Source organism: Poromitra crassiceps (assembly GCF_964638095.1).
Source record: "Poromitra crassiceps genome assembly, chromosome: 5".
Lineage (NCBI taxonomy): Eukaryota > Metazoa > Chordata > Actinopteri > Beryciformes > Melamphaidae > Poromitra > Poromitra crassiceps.
Genome location: NC_139642.1, coordinates 49502984 through 49521108, shown reverse-complemented (window position 1 = coordinate 49521108; position 18125 = coordinate 49502984). Strand labels below are relative to the sequence as shown.

The window sequence follows — 18125 nt, the reverse complement described above, 5'->3', positions numbered from 1 at the left end:
GATGATGTCATGTTCCAGACCAGGGGGGCCTAACTCACACGGGGGTCCCCACGGGTCCGCTAGTGTTATCAAAAGCACCTCTTACAAGCAAAGTAAGTCATTCAATCATGGAGCAACACAGTCATACACAAAGGATATAAACATTGTATAGATCATAACCCACAGACCCACAAACACAGTCAATTATAGGAACATTGGTAGTTACTCTTCAGGAACTCCTTTAGATTGGTTTTCAAATGCTCCCAGCTACAACCCTGTTTAATGTGTGTGGGCACTGCAGTGAATTCCACATTTTGACCCCCTGAACAGTGAGGGCTGTTTGTCCTAGGGAGGTTTTCCGGAGCGTCACTTTGCAGCTCCATGCGACAGCGCCTCTGGTGGCTGTGCACGAGGCCCCCAGGGGTTCTACCATATCGCAGAGAACCCGCGGTGTCTGTTCATATATACATTTCTAACCATCATCGATTGTGGCTTGAGGTTATTGCTATAATTTGTACTCAAAATCCATTCAAAATTCTATCTTGCCAGTGTACATAGTTTCATAGTTCAACCTAATTTGCCTCCATCATGTCTGAGCCCTATGGAAACATGTATTACTTTGATTTTAACACAATTTGACCTCTACTCTGCAGCCAGCATCCTACATGATTTACTGGCTGGTTTTGTACTATGTACAGAATGTTCTTGATGTAGTAAATTATTACAACAAAGATTCATCTATTGCCTTTTTATCAGTGTAGGTTTGTTTCTATGCCCGTTGTATTTATTTTTCAACAGCTTGTTGGAAACATGATTCAATTTAACCTCACATTTTCCTTGTTGGCTATAGCACTATTTTGTAGGTTAGACTTGCAGCAGTTTGTGAAAATATTGAGGATTGATGCAACAGATTTGCTACAGAACAAGCTAGAAGCTAACTAAAGCACATAGAAACAAGATTCCCTCTCACCTCTGTGCCTTCCGCTGTCTCTGGCACACTGTTGGGATGGGCTGACATGTTCAGTGCCTCTGATCCAGGCCCAGCCGTTATCGTAGGGCTCCCATGGATCCCAGTGAACACAGCCAGTACAACGAAGATCATCAGACTCATAGCTCACACCGTCCAGAAAGCGCCAGGGAAAGGAAAGAAGTTGGAGATCACTTCTGTCACAGTGCAGGCAGGGAAATGAACCCTCTTCCAGTGAGTCGTTATGCAAGAGAGGGAGGAGGGGAAGGAGAGAGAAGAGACTGTCCAGACCCCGTTGTCTTCCTTCCTGGCACACTGTTTATTTTTCTCTTATCTGGACAAACTGCTCCAGTTGATCTGGCTCTGGTCCTCCTATGCTCTCATACAAACTCACTTATGCTGTCCGCCCCTAAAACTTGAGCACATGATTGGGTCAGGGACCGTTACCCCATTAGAGGTACTGCTGACGAAACAGGTGTGATTAATGGGAGCACATGATAGGTTGCAGCCTCTGCTGATCTCCACACTGGGAGAGTCCATGTCGAGAAGCAGTCCTGCCAGTGAACTAAATTCAACACATCTTCTCTTGGCAATTTGTCGGCAGATGAAACCCAAAACGTGTTCAATTATGGACTTTCGAAGACGCTGGAGAGTGAAGTTCTGCATCACCGAGAGCAGCCTGAAATCAGGTTTATGCGAAGCCAAGGTCACAATCCGTTCACAACAAAGTACTTCCACAGGAAGTAGGCCTACTGCTACTTCCACAGTATTTACAGCTAGAAATAGATTATCTGCCCTCTGTTATATCCACTTCAGATAAACTCTCCAGTCTTTAGAGACCAGAATGTTTTTTATGAAGATCTATAGTTTGGTTTTGAACATAATACTGCTAGGTGGAAAGGTTGAGATTGTTTTAAGAATATTCTTATTTTGTTTGATAAAACAGGATGAGTGGGAAGAGAGCGTTCTGCCTGTTCTGTCTGGTGAGTGATAAGGGAGTCGGGACCTGGATCTGTATGGGATCCTTAAAATAGAAACGTGGCTGAGAGCAAATGTGGATGAAAAGCTTCTTTCCGATCGTTCAGAAATGTTGGACATTTCAGTGTATTCCCGTCATCATTTGTAGAACAGTATCAGACCCCCATTTTCAAATAGACTCTTAATTCATAGTCTTTTAGGTTCTTCTAATGATATACTTCTGTAGCTCTGTTTTCTAGCAAATAGATTCAGAAGATTGCATTTGACCAAGCCGTCTTAAAATACTGTCTGCAATACATGCAAAAAACAATCAAGGGCCAGAAAATGTATTGCAATTCATTTATATATTGTACAAAATCAATAACAGATCAACAGACTGAAAGTCAAGGGCTTTTCACTGTCACAGTGTGACACCCATAAGAACGATCATTCAAGATACATTATTTTATACAACATGGATGGACTTGGAGAGATGACCATTATGGGAATAAGCAGGGTTCACACAGTCATGAAATTCCTGGAATACTGGTATAGTTCATAGTTGCATGATGCAAGTCTTAACTGACCCCCTTTCCTCCCATACTAGAATATCACACGCTTTGTGTAGTATCAAGTGTCAACAGGACTAGGACAGTGACACTTCCGCTCCCTTCCATCCTCCAGGCACGGGGCAGTGGAGACGGGGAAGTTCCAAATGGGGGTTGATGAAGCCCATCCCGCCAAATGGAAAAGCTCAGTTTCGTTGTGCCCTGAACAAAAGCCGTGAATTCAACCTCATCTACGATGGCACCAAAGAAGTCCCTCTGAATCCTTTGAAGATACGACGTGACATCCCACAGCCGCTTAGTAACCCAGGTAAATTGGTGAAACACAAAGAAAAGTGTGGGAACCCTGAATAAGGCATTATGTAAAAAATGGACTGTTTTATCAAGAAATTATATTCAAGAGACAGAGCACAGCTCACGCAGCTTGCTCTTCCTCATATGAGGCATCAGGAGACCAGTTGTACATTGACCTTCATGTCCACAACTCTGTCCTGTCTGAGGGACTCTGGGCTCCTGCTGCTCTGTGCTGTGACGCTGCTGCTCTGTGCTGTGACGCTGCTGCTCTGTGCTGTGACGCTGCCTGTTGTGGGGGAGGTTATTGATGAGCTCGTACAGCGTGAAGATGCTAAAGGAGATCTCATCGTAGGCCGTCCTGGTGCCACACTCAAACAGGCAGGCGAAGGCCACGGCGGGCGGGGCACCGGGGGAGGGCGGCAGCTCCAGATAGGCCAGGTCGGAGTAGGCACTGGGACCCTCGTAGATCACCCAGGGGCCACACCAGCTGTCCGGATCACGGGGATACGGGCTGAGGGACACCCCGAGGTCCTGCCGTGCGTTCGGCCACGTTGGATGGGAGTACACCACCCAGGTGGGAGTAAGGAAATTCTGAGGGGAGCTGGGGTTGTTTGGGGTGGGTGCAGGAGCCAGGGTGGGGGCGATGTTTGTAGGAGAGGGGGAGTCTGGGACGGAGTCGCTGGAGGTGGCTGTGGTCGGACTGGCACGTGCCCGAGTGGCTAGCTCGGAGTGCCTTGGGTAAGTCGTGCAGGATGCCCAGTGTCTGGAGTTGGCGTGGTGGAATGGAGGGTGATGCGTAAGGGGTTGAGAGTGGTGTAGAGGGGCAGGGAATCCCACGACGCTGCCCTGACAACCGTTCCGAGGCTCCACCAGCCGGCGCACCAGCTGACCCTCCTGAAACACCGCTCCGTCATCCAGGCTGAGGGCCTGAACCCGGGAGCCGAGCGGGCTCCGTGCGTTACAGTACAACACGTTGCTCCCGTCCTCTTCGTCCACAGACACCATCTGACACTCCACGCTCTCCGGGCCCGGCACCGCCTCCCCAAACCGCCAGGTGCGCCCGTGGGTGTCGCTGTGGAAACAGAAGGCGTGCGGAGTGGTCTTGCACAGCTTGCTGAAGCACTCTTTACAGTCGATGTGGTACGCGTAGGCAGGAATCAGCAGACGACCGGACTTCAGCTGGAGGCCGTGGCCTGGGCCCAGGGCGAAAGTGGCCCATTCTGCGAGGTTAGAGGAGAGATCATCATGCGGCTGTTATACACAAATTTAGTGTAACACTCAAGAACCTCAGATGATGGTTCCAATAAATATAGTCAATAATTGAGTCTTCATAGGCTTCTCCCTTACGTTTAATGGTGTCCCCTATGACCGTCTTGGTGAGGTCAGTGACGGGGCCCCAGGTGTCCCCATTGTCCGTGCTGGAGACGTAGCAGAGGCGGGTCACGTTCTTCCCCGTCACCAGCTGGTGGGCCTCGGAAGTGTGGCCCAGGATAGCGATGAAGAACAGGAAGAGTGTGCCTGTGAACTCATCGTACACCGGACATGGGTTCATGGAGCGGTGGCCTGCCAGATGAGCCGTGCCCAGCACACGCATGTCCTCCCACTGGAATGGAAACAGAAGACAGAAGTGGTTGGAAAGGAGGAATATAAATCTATAGAAAGATAGAGAAGACATGTAAAGCAGAAGTGCAGGGGGATCACAAAGATGGAAACAGTAAAGCAGGGAGGAGATGAGCCTTCAGAACAAGAGTCCATATAAATGTAACACTTTTACGCTAATTTCTAACCCAACAGCATCTTACTACCAAATAATTTAGTTCCAATTATAATCCAATCCATCCAAAGAATGCCTAAAATCCACCTGGAAACCCAATCGTGAGCAGGTGAACATCACAGACCTCCACATAGTTCCTGTAGAAAGTGCCTTTCCTCATGACCAGCAGGTGAGCCTGAGAGTCAGAGGGGCTGAGTCGCTCCTCACAGAAGGCCAGGAAGCACTTGGAGCGGGGCAGGTAGAGCAGCGCTGGGACTCGGTACGTCACTCCATTGGCCTCCTTATGGAAGAGCACCGACCTGGCTGGGTAATATGGCGTTCTCATGCTCTGCTGTGTTGGGGTAACTCCAAAGCCACTGAAGAGGTGCTACATCAGCTGAAAAAGATCAATTGAAGGAGCCATTTTAGAGAATAGCTCAGTGCGCAGGGTCCTGTTAAAAAAATATCACCTGGATTAGAATAATCTGGATTTGGAAATCCCATGTTTTGCTATCCAGGATCAGGTAATACATTTTACGCAACATTGTATTGGATCATCCTGATCCAAATACAAACTTTTGAAGACTACCAATGGATTACCAGTGCTCGAAATGACACTACACATCAGAATGTACGATACTAACTATGTAAAGAACAGGTAGAATAGCCATTAGCCAGCATGGGGGTGACTTTATTTTACAGACAGAAAACAGAGCACAACATATGCCTCAGAATGAGGTGGACATGCATAAAGGGATGCAATTATTAGGAACTACTTTCGATTGGTTCAGCTCTGAGAATTGTCTCATGTAATATACAGAGATAAACTACAGACAAAATAAAATTATGCATTTTGTTAAGATATTGACAGCTTGTAAATTAGGAGGTTCAGAATGAAAAGTTGACCATCATCATGGGCATCAGATCAGAACGCATGGGAATAATGCCAGGAAACTTCATTCCTCTGAACAAAAGGTTACATTTCTTTTTTTTAAGTACATTGATTCACATAAGTGAGGAAAACACACATGGGCTTTGAATCTGGAAGAAAACAAATACATGATTCAAACTTAGCACAATAGATCAATTTAGTCTCACACATCTTAAAGAAAATAAAGATAAATACATTTCCCAACAATTAAACTAACATGGACATAGGATAAGAATAGAGTAAAATCAACTCATCTTACCAGAACTGTCGCCCCATGCAACAGAGTGAGAGGGACGCAGTCTTCAAATAAGAACTGATCAGGTGAACTTAATCAGGTAAATGAGGGGTGACAAAGGGTGAAAACAAGCCAATTAGTGATGAGGAAAGGAGAGCAAAGGAAGTAGAAATTGAAAGAAAAATAGGGATGTTTACCAGTTATATAGACGGTTTTAACTTGACAACAAAAACATTTGAAATTGAGCCCCAGCTCACTTCCTGTTACATTGTTTGCTATGGACAGAAAAGAAGAAGAAGAAGGAGCAGAGCAGGACTGACAATTCCGTGAAAACCGTCTATAGTTTATAGCCCCTTATCACAAGCATGTCTCAAAGGGCTTTTTATAGCATCATCACAGTAATATACTACATCATATATCTACACACAGCATAGGTTACATACATCATATACATACTACACATTTTACTAGATTATATACATTGTGATTGTGACTACATAACATAACTGAACTACCACACAGCTGTTGGGGGGATTATTTTATGGGGATTTTTTTTTTTTTACTGTACTGAAAGGCTTAATATAGGGAGCCTATGTAAACAAATCAAGTGCAAAATGTACAAATAAAATGCAACTGTGTTATTTGACCAATTTATAAAGTTTTATTTTGTTCCTGAAATCCACCCTTCTGCTGGTATCAAAATATCCCAATCCTACTAAAAAAAGTTTTGAAAAACACATAGGCTACTGAAGGTTTGATTCAGATCAAAAGGAAGACTGCATTACGTGATCTGATCCAATTTCAGACCCCCTTTTTTTCTTTCTAACAACCCATTTTCACGATTTGATCCAATCCAATAGCCAACATCCGATCAGATTACAGATTACTTCTGAACAACTGGGCACAGGAGATCATAATCGGAGTCAAATCAAGTTCACGTTCAAGTTTATTCGTATGTCTCAGGAGGGCACTTTGGGTTGCAGCAAGACATAAAAACATAGAAAACAGGCATAACATCAACAACATCCTGGATAAGAACTTATACTGTAATTCATCTGTAATTCTGTAATTTAAATTTTAAATGTCCTGTTCAATAATATGGTGATACATGGAAGTGACAGTGTTTCATTTTAAAATGTTCATTGTTTAACTGCAGAAAATTCAGGGCCAAAATAAAATAATACACAATCTCCTAGAACCTATAACTCTATTCAGTAGCCTATTTACCTTAAACTAAAACTATTAAAAACAGTAAGTAGGCAAATAGAAATATAGATAGCCAGAAGCTTTGTTCACTCATTAGATATCAGTTTTGTAACTGAGTGACCAAACTGTCAGCCAGCCAAACTGTTGACAGTTTAACACTACCTGCTCTTTAGCAGCTTCAGCATTGCGCAGGATACCACACGTTCATGTTTCATCAGTGGCATTTGTCAACTATGAAGGTGAAAACATCTTACATAAGCTATGAACAGAAAAGGTTGGTATAAACTGCTGCAGAATACTTACAGTTAAGTCTTTAGATGGTGTGCGTGATATGAGCTTTGTGAGAATCTGTGTCAGCATTTGAATTTGGGGTTGAGAGTGAGTGAGAGAGAGTGTGTGTGTGTGTGTGTGTGTGTGTGTGTGTGTGTGTGTGTGTGTGTGTGTGTGTGTGTGTGTGTGTGTGTGTGTGTGTGTGTGTGTGTGTGTGTGTGTGTGTGTGTGTGTGTGTGTGAGTGAGAGAGAGAGAGAGAGAGAGAGAGAGAGAGAGAGTGACACTGCTATGGCCTGCGCTCGCTGTTCCCCATTCAGTGTGGCAGTATGGCATGTTGTTCACTCACCCAGAAATGGACCCCACTCATCAGATCTACAGCTTTGGATGAATCAGCGGGCAGCAGCCATTGTGTAACCCTGGTTTTCAGCCTTAGAAAGGCAGTGTTGGGGTGTGCTGGATGGGCTATCCCACATCCCTCCTGGTGCAACTGGTTGATGCTTTATCTGCTCTCTGTAGCCCACTGTGTGTCCTGTGTCCCAAGCTTTTCCAAACATATTCTCTGTGCAATGGGCTGGCATCAAACATTTTAGGTAAACACACCATTAGCTACAGTTAGCTTGTATTACACACTTCTTGTCTATAGAATAAACATACTACAATGTAGGCTACAACAGTATATTATCTCATTGAAATGAAGGCTTTACAGAGACTGAAACCCAGAAATCTAGCTGTATTTGCCATAGACAAGAAAGGTATATATAGCCACTATGCACTCTATTGTATAATATTATCTCAAATATGATCTCAATGAAATGAAGGCTTTTACAGAGTGAAACCCAAACATGTAGCTGTATTTGCCATAGACAAGAAAGGCATGTAGCTGTCATCTGTGTGATGTCATCAGTGTGCGACAGCTCCCTCACATGGTAGCTTGTTGAAGTGTTGGACGGCACTAGCTAAGGTAACGCCGTTCTCTGCTACTAGTTTGCAAAACAAAATGTCAGAGCTGTTCTGAATGTTGTTTGTTGTTGAAAGTGTAAATTTTGTAATATGATCACTCGTAGGGATATTGATGTTACACTTGCAATCTACAGAAGTTTTCTCTTTCAGGCTAACGTTGTATAGCAGTGTTAGCTCAAGCATTGACTGTTACAGCTTTCTGGCAGGACTGGTTTTGGGGGTGTGACAGCTAAGCTAACGTTACATACATCTACATTTGTTAGCATTTTTCCATTCACTAATTTGACTGATGAATCATCCTTTGATGCACGAAGTATGTTCACTTAGTGACTGCCTGCCTTTAAAAACATTACACTGTTCTTGTAAAGGGCAACTAATGCAAGTCAGTCTCAACTGTAATTTAAGACCAACAAATTGACAACTAAAGCTGAGGTTACACAACAAGACTTCCCCCGATTTTAGCCAGGATTCCCAGCAGTCTTTGTCTTAACTAGTCTGCAGTTGTAGCCAGTTGGCACCAACATCTGTGCTACAGATTCCACTCATCAAGTGTGTGATTGAAATAAGATGAGTTTCAGACTGTGCTCTGATCTATTCACCAGGATATAACCAGTTGGAGGTTACAATAATACAACGTATCTGTAACGGGATACAATAAACTAATGCTTTTCTTTCCTTTATTACCCTAAACCTCTCAGGTCAGCATGGCCAGTCAGTGGGGTGAGGGCCACTCCACATCCATACTGTGTGTTGGGGCTGCCGGGGGCCCCGAGGGTCTGCTTGCCTCAGGCTCTGAGGGTGGAGAGGTAACGGTGTGGAACCAAGAAGGAACCATCATAGGCCATCTCACCCTCCCCGGTGAGGAGGACAATACAAGTGTGGTGTTCTCCCCCGCAGCCTCGGGCCTGTTGTATGTGTCACATGGAGAGACGGTGAGTGTGCTCGACCCGCGGAACCTGAAGGGGGCGGTAGAGGAGTTTCAGGGCGCCGGGGAAGAGGAGATCAACGCTTTGGCGCTAAACGAGACAGGCTCGGCCCTGGCAGTGGCTGATGACTCTGGGGCAGTTCGGGTACTGGAGCTTCCCGGGGGAAAGATCTGCAGGACCCTCCGAAGACACACCAATATCTGCTCCTCGGTGGCTTTCCGGCCTCACAGGCCCAACAACCTGGTCTCTGCTGGACTGGACATGCAGGTGAGAGATGGGGAGGGTTAAAATGGGTAAAATAGACTTCCAGACTAGAGAACGTAATCATCTGTATTCAGCAGTCCACCATAGTTGATGATATATCTTTACTAATTCGGATGCGTTTTCCCTTTGTCGTCTCCATTACCTGTTCAGGTGATGCTGTGGGGTCTGCAGAAGACCCGTCCCCTTTGGACCCTCAGCCTCCAGGAAGTGGCAGAGGAAGAAGAGGAACATCAGCAAAGAGCAGACCAGCTTTTCAACCCACCACTGGCCCACTGCGTCTCCGTGGCGAGTTGTGGGAACGTTGTGGCGTGTGCTGCCGAGGACGGGCGGGTGCATCTGATGCGGATCGGCAGCGGCTCTAAACTTGAGCAGCAGGGGGCAGTCAAGGCCCACAGTCAGGGTGCCTCACAGGCCCATTTTGTTAGTTTCCTTTCACACCAATACTGGCTAGCCACTGGAGGGAATGACGGTCAGGTGGCCCTCTGGGACCTCAGCCAGGACCCGGTGGTGGCCCCAGAAGGGAAGGCCAAACCTCGCGTAACAGCAGTCCATCGCAGGAGGGTTAAGGGTAAAGCAAAAGCCCAACAGCAGTCTCAGGATAAAGCAAAGAACCCGTCTAAGGTTGAACCAGAGAAAGAGGAGGCTGAGGAAGAGGAGACAGCAGGCACAGAGGAAGTGCTAAAGCCTGGGCCCAAACTCCGCATCAGCCACGGGAACAAGGTGAACTGGGTGTGTCCTGCTGTGCTCAAAGGAGAGCCCAGTCTGGTGGTGGCAGATCAGAGCTCCAGTCTGACGGTGTACTCTCTCTCTGGACTATAGATCCATCTGCTTTACACCATGTACTGAAGCATTTGTTTGTCTGAGCCATAGAAACACTATTTTGACTTGCATTTATAACAAGCGTTTACAGAACTCCTCAGAGAATCCACTCCTGGTTTCAGCTCTGTCAGGGACTGGCTGCATCATCTTTCGGTTTGACTTCTGCAAAGGATGTTTGGCTTGTTACTCTTACGACAGCTGTCTCTCACTCTGCTTTCTGGAAGTCTTAACTGAAGACAAAACGCCATCATCACTGTAGTCCCAAAAAGCACTATACAATGCATAGCCAAGCTGGCGGGCAACCTCAGCTGTAGATGTGTTACACAAATTAATTTTGCAATGACTTCCATATAACTTAATATTTATATAACTTTTGCAGTTCTTATTTACTATCAGCTTTACTTGTGGTATTTGGTTCAATTGGGGGGTGGGGGGGTTTGGTTGTGTGTATGTGTGTGGTCCTAGAAAAAAACAAACTAATTCTACCCTCTGAAGTATGTTTTGCTGTCTGACACACTGGATCCATTATATTTTTGTACGCAATCATCACATTCTTGTAGACTATAAAACTACCACATTAGACAACAAAATCTACTTTTAATGGCTAAATAACTTGATTGCTTAGTACTTAAATGGAGTAAAGCACAGATCTCAATCTAAACCAGGTGCTGGACAGAAAAACAAAGCATAGTACAAAAGTAGAGGCGACATACTTGAAGCTGCTCCCAAGATGTGACGTTTTGAGCCTGCTGATGCTGATCATCAGACTAAAGACAGAATACAGCGCCACTAAATAACCACACTTGCTTCCCTGAAGGCATCATGGTCGGGGTCCGGCAGTTACATGACTTAGCCCTTCAGGTTAATGTGGTTGTTTTTCAGCTGTCTTTAAAACCAATGGAAAGCAATGTGCTCCAAACATCACAGGTTAGTTAGTGAATTCACCTTTGGAGTGGCTTCCAGTATGCAGACTACTTTTGTCCTATGCTTAATAGTTGAAGAAACGTGTATTTTTAACTAGCTTGTTACTTTAGATGTGTGATTAAATACTGATACACAATCATGTGGAAATCACAATTAACTGCGTGATCATGCAAAAAAAAAAGTGACCAATAAATCTGTTTGCTGCCACTTATGTATGTCTACTGTCACCATAGGTACAATCTACTATGCATTATTTAACTTTACCCATAATGCTCAACGATTCTGATTCAACTTGGCAACATTGAACTGTAGACCTAGTTACTGTCTCTCATGCTGAAATGAAAGAAGTACTTTTCCTATTGGTAGTGCAATCCCCTCCCTCCTTTATTCTATAGATTGAAATCATTTGCATAGATCAATGGTCAAAAACTATATATTTGAAAACTTTTTAAACAAGCCAGACAACTAAAAACAAATGCAAAACCACATTCTTGTATGGCTGCCATAAATTCATACATTCATTGATGATGCACTATTCTTCACCCAACAACACTCCCACACAAGGGGAGGGGCATTCATTTGCACACACACAAAAAACTTCTAGAAAACTACCAGGAAAAAAAGGCACACAGCTGACTTTGGAATACAAAGTTACTGATTAAATGCAACACATTTCAAAGAGGAGCCTACAGTTCAGACTAGCTGGGACAGAAGTAAAAAGAAATAAAGAAAAAAAAGTCTGATGGTTCGTTCAAACTGGTTCATAGCGTTTGATCCATATTTTGTCGCCAATACACACAAGAAATAATTTTTGCAATTTACAAAAATGCTTCAAGCAAGCAATTTCCTAATCAAGCGGCTTTAAACGCTTCAAGGTGGATGTTTACAGTAATCAAGTTGTACAGTATGAAAGCAAATGGTCGTTTTGTCAGCAATGCAGGGCGAAGCACACAAACTGCTGCATCATCTTCCCCTCATACAATGTCCACAATTACTTTCATAGTCTATTTGGTATCCCTGACTCAATAGTTCTTCCATCCTTAATGCCCTCTCATGTTTTGCATTGACTCAACACAGATGGGACAAAGGAAAGGGGACCAACTTCTGACAGGTGTAATGAGGTTGGTTGAAGTCACCCGCAAACACTCCACCGAGGTGAGTTTGTCAGCACTTCCCCCTGATTACTGAGGTGGGGGAGGAGGGGCTGACTTCATCCGATCCTGGTTCTGTGCTCATGAGGCAGATTCTGCACTGAGAATGCGAGGCCGATTTTTTTTTTTTTTTTTTACAGTTTAGCCAGGCTCTTCTCCAGGCTCTCGATGTCTGCGTCGCCGTCCTCACCCTTGCTGCCGCGGGCGCTGCACTCCAGGAACTCCACCTTCATGGGCAGCTGGCTAAACTCAAAGTCCTTCCCTTTCCTCCCCAGATGCACGGTGCCACCCACTGAGCCGTCCTGAGAGCTCAGGGCTGCTGAGCGCGTCACTCTCAATGTGTTCCTATGAGGGGGAAAAGGACACACTTGAAGTATCTTCATTTGCTGATTCTCTAATAATTTTACAAGGTTATCACTGACTAAACCAAAGACTAAAAATTAAATACTGGAGTTTATTACAATGAGTGTGTGAAGCAAACTGAGAATCTTGTCTTCGAAATATAACATAAAATAACATTAATTATTCTGGGATCTAGCTTGTTATATACTGACAAATGTGGAAAGAGTCCAGCAATAACAAGTGGATCCAGATGGGAGTACTGTACCAAATCCGATACACTGATATATACAATGCGGATAGTATATTCCTCATACCTCATCACTGGTATGACAGATGAAATATTAACACAAACTATATGCAATGACTACAATATAAATATTAAAAGGCAGAAAACTGTAAAGTCCTGACTGAAAATTAAGTTAAATATAATTATATAGAAATCAATTTAGAAAAAAGATCATGCAACTCATACCTAAACAATGCTTCTCCAAATACAGAAACAGAATGACATATTTTGTACATCACGTATTGCTTGATAACTTTTACAGAGCAAGAAAATATATAATGTGTACTTTCCAACACCTCAGTGAAAATAATCTTTTCATCTATTGTTGAGCATTGTGCAGATTCTTTGCATGGTCCTTTGGGCATTTATTGGTATTTATACACCTGCAGTGAGTCAAGTATTGATGGACTCATATTTGTTGTGCCCAATGCTGATTTTTATTGAGTATCCAAAAACAGAAAATGTAGAAGTTACTCACAGTTCCTTCTCCAGCTGCTGCTGAATCAGTTTGGCTGATTTTGCCATGGTGATATCTATAAAAGAGAGTGAAATCAGTTTGGCTGATTTTGCCATGGTGATATCTACAGTAGAATAGAGCATTGAACCACAGCTGTGTTACAGGTTACTGATTAACCACAACAAAAAGTAATTTCAGGTGAAGGACAGTCTTAACTAGCCTGGTAAACCAGCCGGTCCACGTGACCGGCTAAGTCTTTATGGCCACCATCAAAGTGGTGTAGAAAAAGGGGCCATTTTGAACAGCAGGAGAGCAGCTTCACCTTGTTTGTTGCATGCCACCATGAGAGTTGGAGCGTTCCTAGAGATCACAGTGTCCGTCAACAAAAAGTACAGGAACTCAGCCACATCTCTCACTTCCTTCTGGAAGATGGCGCTGTCCACCACAAACACAATGGCTCTGCAGAGATAGATGAGCAGGGGAAAGACAGTGCAAATCAAACAAGGCGATAATTAAGGAATGTGATTGTGAAAAGAGATAAATATAAATAAGTATCCATCATGTCACAGGAAACTTCACCACACTATCCACCTTATTTTTGTGAGGCTCCCGCTGTAAAATAATTCTGGGAGCAATATCCGGTCTAGAACGTGAGCAGCTGTGTTTACGCTGGCTTGACGCTGCCTGGCTAGTACTCTGCACTGCAGCCCATGACTGCAGTGCGTGCCTCCTCGCATCGCATTTCCTTGTCGAACTCCGACGTTAAAAGTTTGCTCATCACAAAATAACACTCGTTTTGGGAATGTAGCCTAATGATGTTATCTATCACATCCGCTAACCTGTTGCTCGTTGAACAAGTCGGCATTTATCAGCTCAGCTGCACCGTTTACAGACGGGTACATTAGACGGGCTGTGTTGTGTCATGCTAGACGTAACGGGGGAAGAGGACAGCAGAAGGAAGCAGCACCCATGGTGCATCATGGCCGCCAAAAATAAGGTGGATAGCCAGGAAGAAATGTCTAAGGTCGCTTTCACATTTAAGCTGGTGGACTGTGCGATTCGGGGGGGGGTGAAGTTGCAACATTGTTGCGATTTTCATTTGGCCTGGTTCGCTTTCACACAGCAATTTGTCACAAGCGCACCAAACTTTCTAAACAATGTCACGTGGTCGAAACAGTCACTCGTCTATTGGACAGAATAGAGAAGGGAAATCTCTCCTCTCTTCAGCAGGCTTCTTGCCTGGCTGAGGGCTGACTGAACAACACAAGTGAATCCGCAAAAAACACAAACCATGGAGCAACACCACCTGCGATATTGGGATTTCTGGTTTTACTTTGGTGTTACTATCAAATAAGTATTTGACAAAAATGTGCCCAATATGAGCAGCAGATCAGGCAGAAAGCTGTTTATTAACAATTCATTCTGCAGATGAGACGAGTAGCCTACATACTGAAGGAGATAGCCAAGCCAGCCGTTGAGAACCGATGTGTTGTTGTTATGACTACGTACGTCACGACGTGGCGTCCGGGTTGCTTTCACACAACAAACGAACCGCGCCAGGGTTCACTTGGAAGCGAACCGAGACCCACGTTTTCAAGCGGACCAGAGTTTGTTTGTTTCTTCCACCACAGAGTCCGTTTGCGCTTTCACACCACCCCAAACAAATCGCACTATCCGAGGAAACGAACTCTGGCGCGGTTAAAGCGGACTAAACAGTTTATATGTGAAAGCGACCTAATATTCAAGCAGGTTGCCCCGTTCTCACCTGGCTGCAGACTTGAACTTCTCCATGTACTGAGAACGAAGACTGTCATGACCTGGGAGGTCTATCAGGGTCCAGGTGCTGCTCTGAACACATGCATGAACCAGATGAAGGGAGAGAGGACCAAGTTAAAACCAGAACATTCATGAAAAAGCTTAACTGCTAACTGCTAAGCCTTGATTTTTTCTTTGATGATTCGTAATTTCGTTTTTCCACTATTGTCTTTAACTTACCCTGTCGTTTTGGGTTTTGTATGGTGCACTGCTGTCAGTGATGGAGGTCTGTGTTCTCTTGAACTTTCCAGACACAAGCTGCCGAAAGATGAAAGCAGTCACTTGTAAACAGGGTTGACATCAATGATGACAGTTGTGGCGGTAATGCAACATCTTTGATGCCAACCAGCGTAAAACAAAACAGACGAGGAAGAAGACGACAGGTGTACATCCTGTGGCAGACAACGTGATAAGAGCATCAAGAGGAAAAACTCACCCGACTGAAAAGCAGCGTTTTTCCCGATTCGCATAGTCCGACCAGTAGCACAGCACTTCGGACAGTTTTGCTTGTGAGAAAATACTTCAGAAACACTGCAATGAGAAAGGAGGAGAGCTGGTTACTAACTTAGCTCTATGGCTCCGAAGCCTCGTGTTGTCTAATAATCATTGCAAATGAGAAAGCGTTAGCTATCTTTACCTCTATATAGGGTTATACAACTTGTGTGACTTTAGCGAGAAATGCTGACACCTGCTACACAGGTTGTGCAGCTGACAGCTGTTGGCTTCAGATGGTTGACAGCTAGCATGCTTGCTAAATCGGCTAGCTAACGTTAGCAACTGGGAGGGAAGTGAGCTGTAACGTTAACAGGGAAGCACACATCAACTGGCCTCAAGTAAGTCAAGTGACAGACACGCTACATATTAGATCCATCTAATTAATTAAAACAGGAGGGTAATAGCTATTTACGCTAATTGCTAAGTGGACGGTATCCTAACAAGTCTGCTAGGCTTAATAGCTACGTATGCTAAGCTAACTGCTGGGCCTAGCTACCTACTGTAGCGTTATACACCAACGTCACCGTTACCTAGCTAGCTAACGGTAGACCCCTTACCAAAAGTGATGACAACGACCGCCAAAGCGACAATAAGTCCGATGATAAATATAGGATCTTGGTTTTCCAGCTCCTGGCGCAGTGATTCAATGTACCGTTCAAATGAGTTTTCTTCTCCGTCTGTTTTCTCCTCCATAGTAGAACCAGACTCCCTGATGCTGTCGCCCTCCATCTCTGTGAGCGGCCAACTATCAACTAACCTAACCTGTCCTAGCCTACTGACACACACACCACAATCAGCAGAAGTGGGACACGTGTGCTTTCGTGAAATGCATGCCATGCACAGTGTCTGTCAGCAGGGGGCAGTGTCTCCCATCCCATTGGAGTAGGTTCCCAAATTGAGGAGTTGGGCCAATCAGCGGGTCCTTTACTTAGCCTGGGAACCTGACGAATCTGCGAGCGCATACTTTGGCGACGTCAAGCTACGGGTTCTTAGCAAACTGAAGAAATTGTTCGTTTGATTTCACTTAGGCTATAATCCCCTCAGCCTCAGTGGTCTCCATATTACCACTGTAAGAGAATGTAGTAGTAGCCTATGTAGTAGTCTGTTAGGTTAACCATGATTAAAACATAAATACTCATGAAACTGAGCTAAATCCTATTCTACCAGGTGTTAAGATCCTAATAATCATGTAGCCTAAATGAAGGGAACTTTCTTGGCCGTGTATTATTTCTGTTTTGCTTATTGCCCAGGCTTCTATGGAAAATAATCTATAGTAAAATAGAATGGTATTATACAAATAGCCTATAACAAAAAAGTATAAAAGTGTCTTTTGCTATTATATTAATGTTTACGTACAGCAGATAAAATTGGTTACCACAAATAACTAGTTATAAATTCAGTAAACTCACTCTTGAGTGCCACAAACGCTTTAAAAGCGTATGAGATCACGTTAATGTATTGTGGTAGACAACACCATAAAGTTCAATAAGGTCAATATAAACTCCTATAAACTATTGCCCACCATGTTCACACTGCCAGATGCGCTTTTACGCACACCGTCTTCAGCCCTGAAACTCGGTGCGCTTTTTACGCAGTGGATATTTGACTCCTCAGTCCTCGGCAGGATGTCAAACGTCAGAAAACCGCATTATTCTATAGGAAGGGGCTGTGTGACATTCATTTTGGGATCTTAAGTGGACCAGTTTGTTGTTATTTGAGAGACAAAATGACCAACTCTTAGCGGTAACAGTGGGATTTTAGGCTTTGCAGGATTTATCACTCCCGGATTTCACGTAAAACTCGGAGTTCTTGAATATCTACGGATATCTCCGCCAGAAATAGATCAGGGGGAAATCATGGCAATATCGCTGTTATACGCGCTGTGCGTGTGGATATGTTTAATCAGTCTCTCGATTGGAACAGGCTTTATTTATCACTTTCCAGGAGTTACTCTGCAGCGCATCAAATCGGAACAGAGTGGCAGCACCGGATCGCCGGGTACCGGGTCCCGTACCCAACTCAGGTGAGCACATGTGCATAATAGGCTTATAGACTATTCACTTCAAATGGCATAGAAATCAAAATTCTGAGTGACAACTGATTTGTTACTATTTGAAGGTGGAGTAGTAGTAGCCTATTTGGACACTCTGGATCACAGCTTATCTGTCCATGGTGTGTGTGTGTCTTGTAGGCTACTCATTAGCTGTTTTGCCATGCCATAGTACCCCCTCACTCATGCTGTTTCGATGATTCTCCTAAATTTGTTCTATTAAACTCATATTAAACATTTATAGGCTATCTAACAACTGAATCAAAATCATTTCAATGATTCCCATTTAATACAGACATTTACACTTGAGTGGAAAAATAATATTCAGACTGGCAGGTGGCAGGTTCAACTCCCTTTCATCACTCACCTGAGCTTTAATGAGCTTGTTGATATGAATTCTGACAGTTTTAGATTGAAAAATGTGTCAGTTTTACCAAGACTTCCTCAGTGTTTGTTGTTCTGATGCCGCTGTAGATG

At 44.2% G+C, this 18125-nt stretch overlaps 3 protein-coding genes across 3 annotated transcripts; 1 reads left to right on the top strand and 2 right to left on the bottom strand.

Moving 5' to 3' along the window:
- Positions 1 to 2393: 2393 nt before the first annotated feature.
- Positions 2394 to 4862, bottom strand: LOC310776732 (sialidase-4-like; the record flags this gene model as incomplete). Its single annotated transcript, XM_083636897.1, has 3 exons — positions 2394 to 3983; positions 4111 to 4366; positions 4662 to 4862. The coding sequence occupies 3 exons, from the start codon at positions 4860 to 4862 to the stop codon at positions 2866 to 2868; spliced, it is 1575 nt and encodes a 524-aa protein (XP_083493023.1). The 3' UTR covers positions 2394 to 2865.
- A 3961-nt stretch (positions 4863 to 8823) lies between these two features.
- LOC310776736 (WD repeat-containing protein 53-like) lies at positions 8824 to 11128 on the top strand (the record flags this gene model as incomplete). The annotated part of the gene is made up of 2 exons (XM_083636901.1): positions 8824 to 9312; positions 9460 to 11128. 2 exons carry the CDS (start codon positions 8824 to 8826, stop codon positions 10126 to 10128), a joined length of 1158 nt encoding a protein of 385 aa, XP_083493027.1. The 3' UTR covers positions 10129 to 11128.
- Positions 11129 to 11476: 348 nt separating this feature from the next.
- On the bottom strand, positions 11477 to 16314 carry LOC310776742 (signal recognition particle receptor subunit beta-like). The gene is made up of 7 exons (XM_083636910.1): positions 16156 to 16314; positions 15540 to 15634; positions 15284 to 15361; positions 15054 to 15136; positions 13611 to 13747; positions 13310 to 13364; positions 11477 to 12548 (listed from the first exon to the last, which is right to left on the bottom strand). Exons 1-7 carry the CDS (start codon positions 16289 to 16291, stop codon positions 12338 to 12340), a joined length of 795 nt encoding a protein of 264 aa, XP_083493036.1. The 5' UTR covers positions 16292 to 16314; the 3' UTR covers positions 11477 to 12337.
- Positions 16315 to 18125: the final 1811 nt, after the last annotated feature.

What these genes read in the sequence shown, in the direction of transcription:
- LOC310776742 (XM_083636910.1), bottom strand. Translation starts at nt 16,291, where the DNA reads ATGGAGGAGAAAACAGACGGAGAAGAAAACTCATTTGAACGGTACATT. An exon ending in ACAAAACCCAAAACGACAGG is followed by an intron (nt 15,137 to 15,283) that starts GTAAGTTAAAGA and finishes GCATGTGTTCAG; the next exon opens with AGCAGCACCTGGACCCTGAT. An exon ending in AAGTTCAAGTCTGCAGCCAG is followed by an intron (nt 13,748 to 15,053) that starts GTGAGAACGGGG and finishes CTATCTCTGCAG; the next exon opens with AGCCATTGTGTTTGTGGTGG.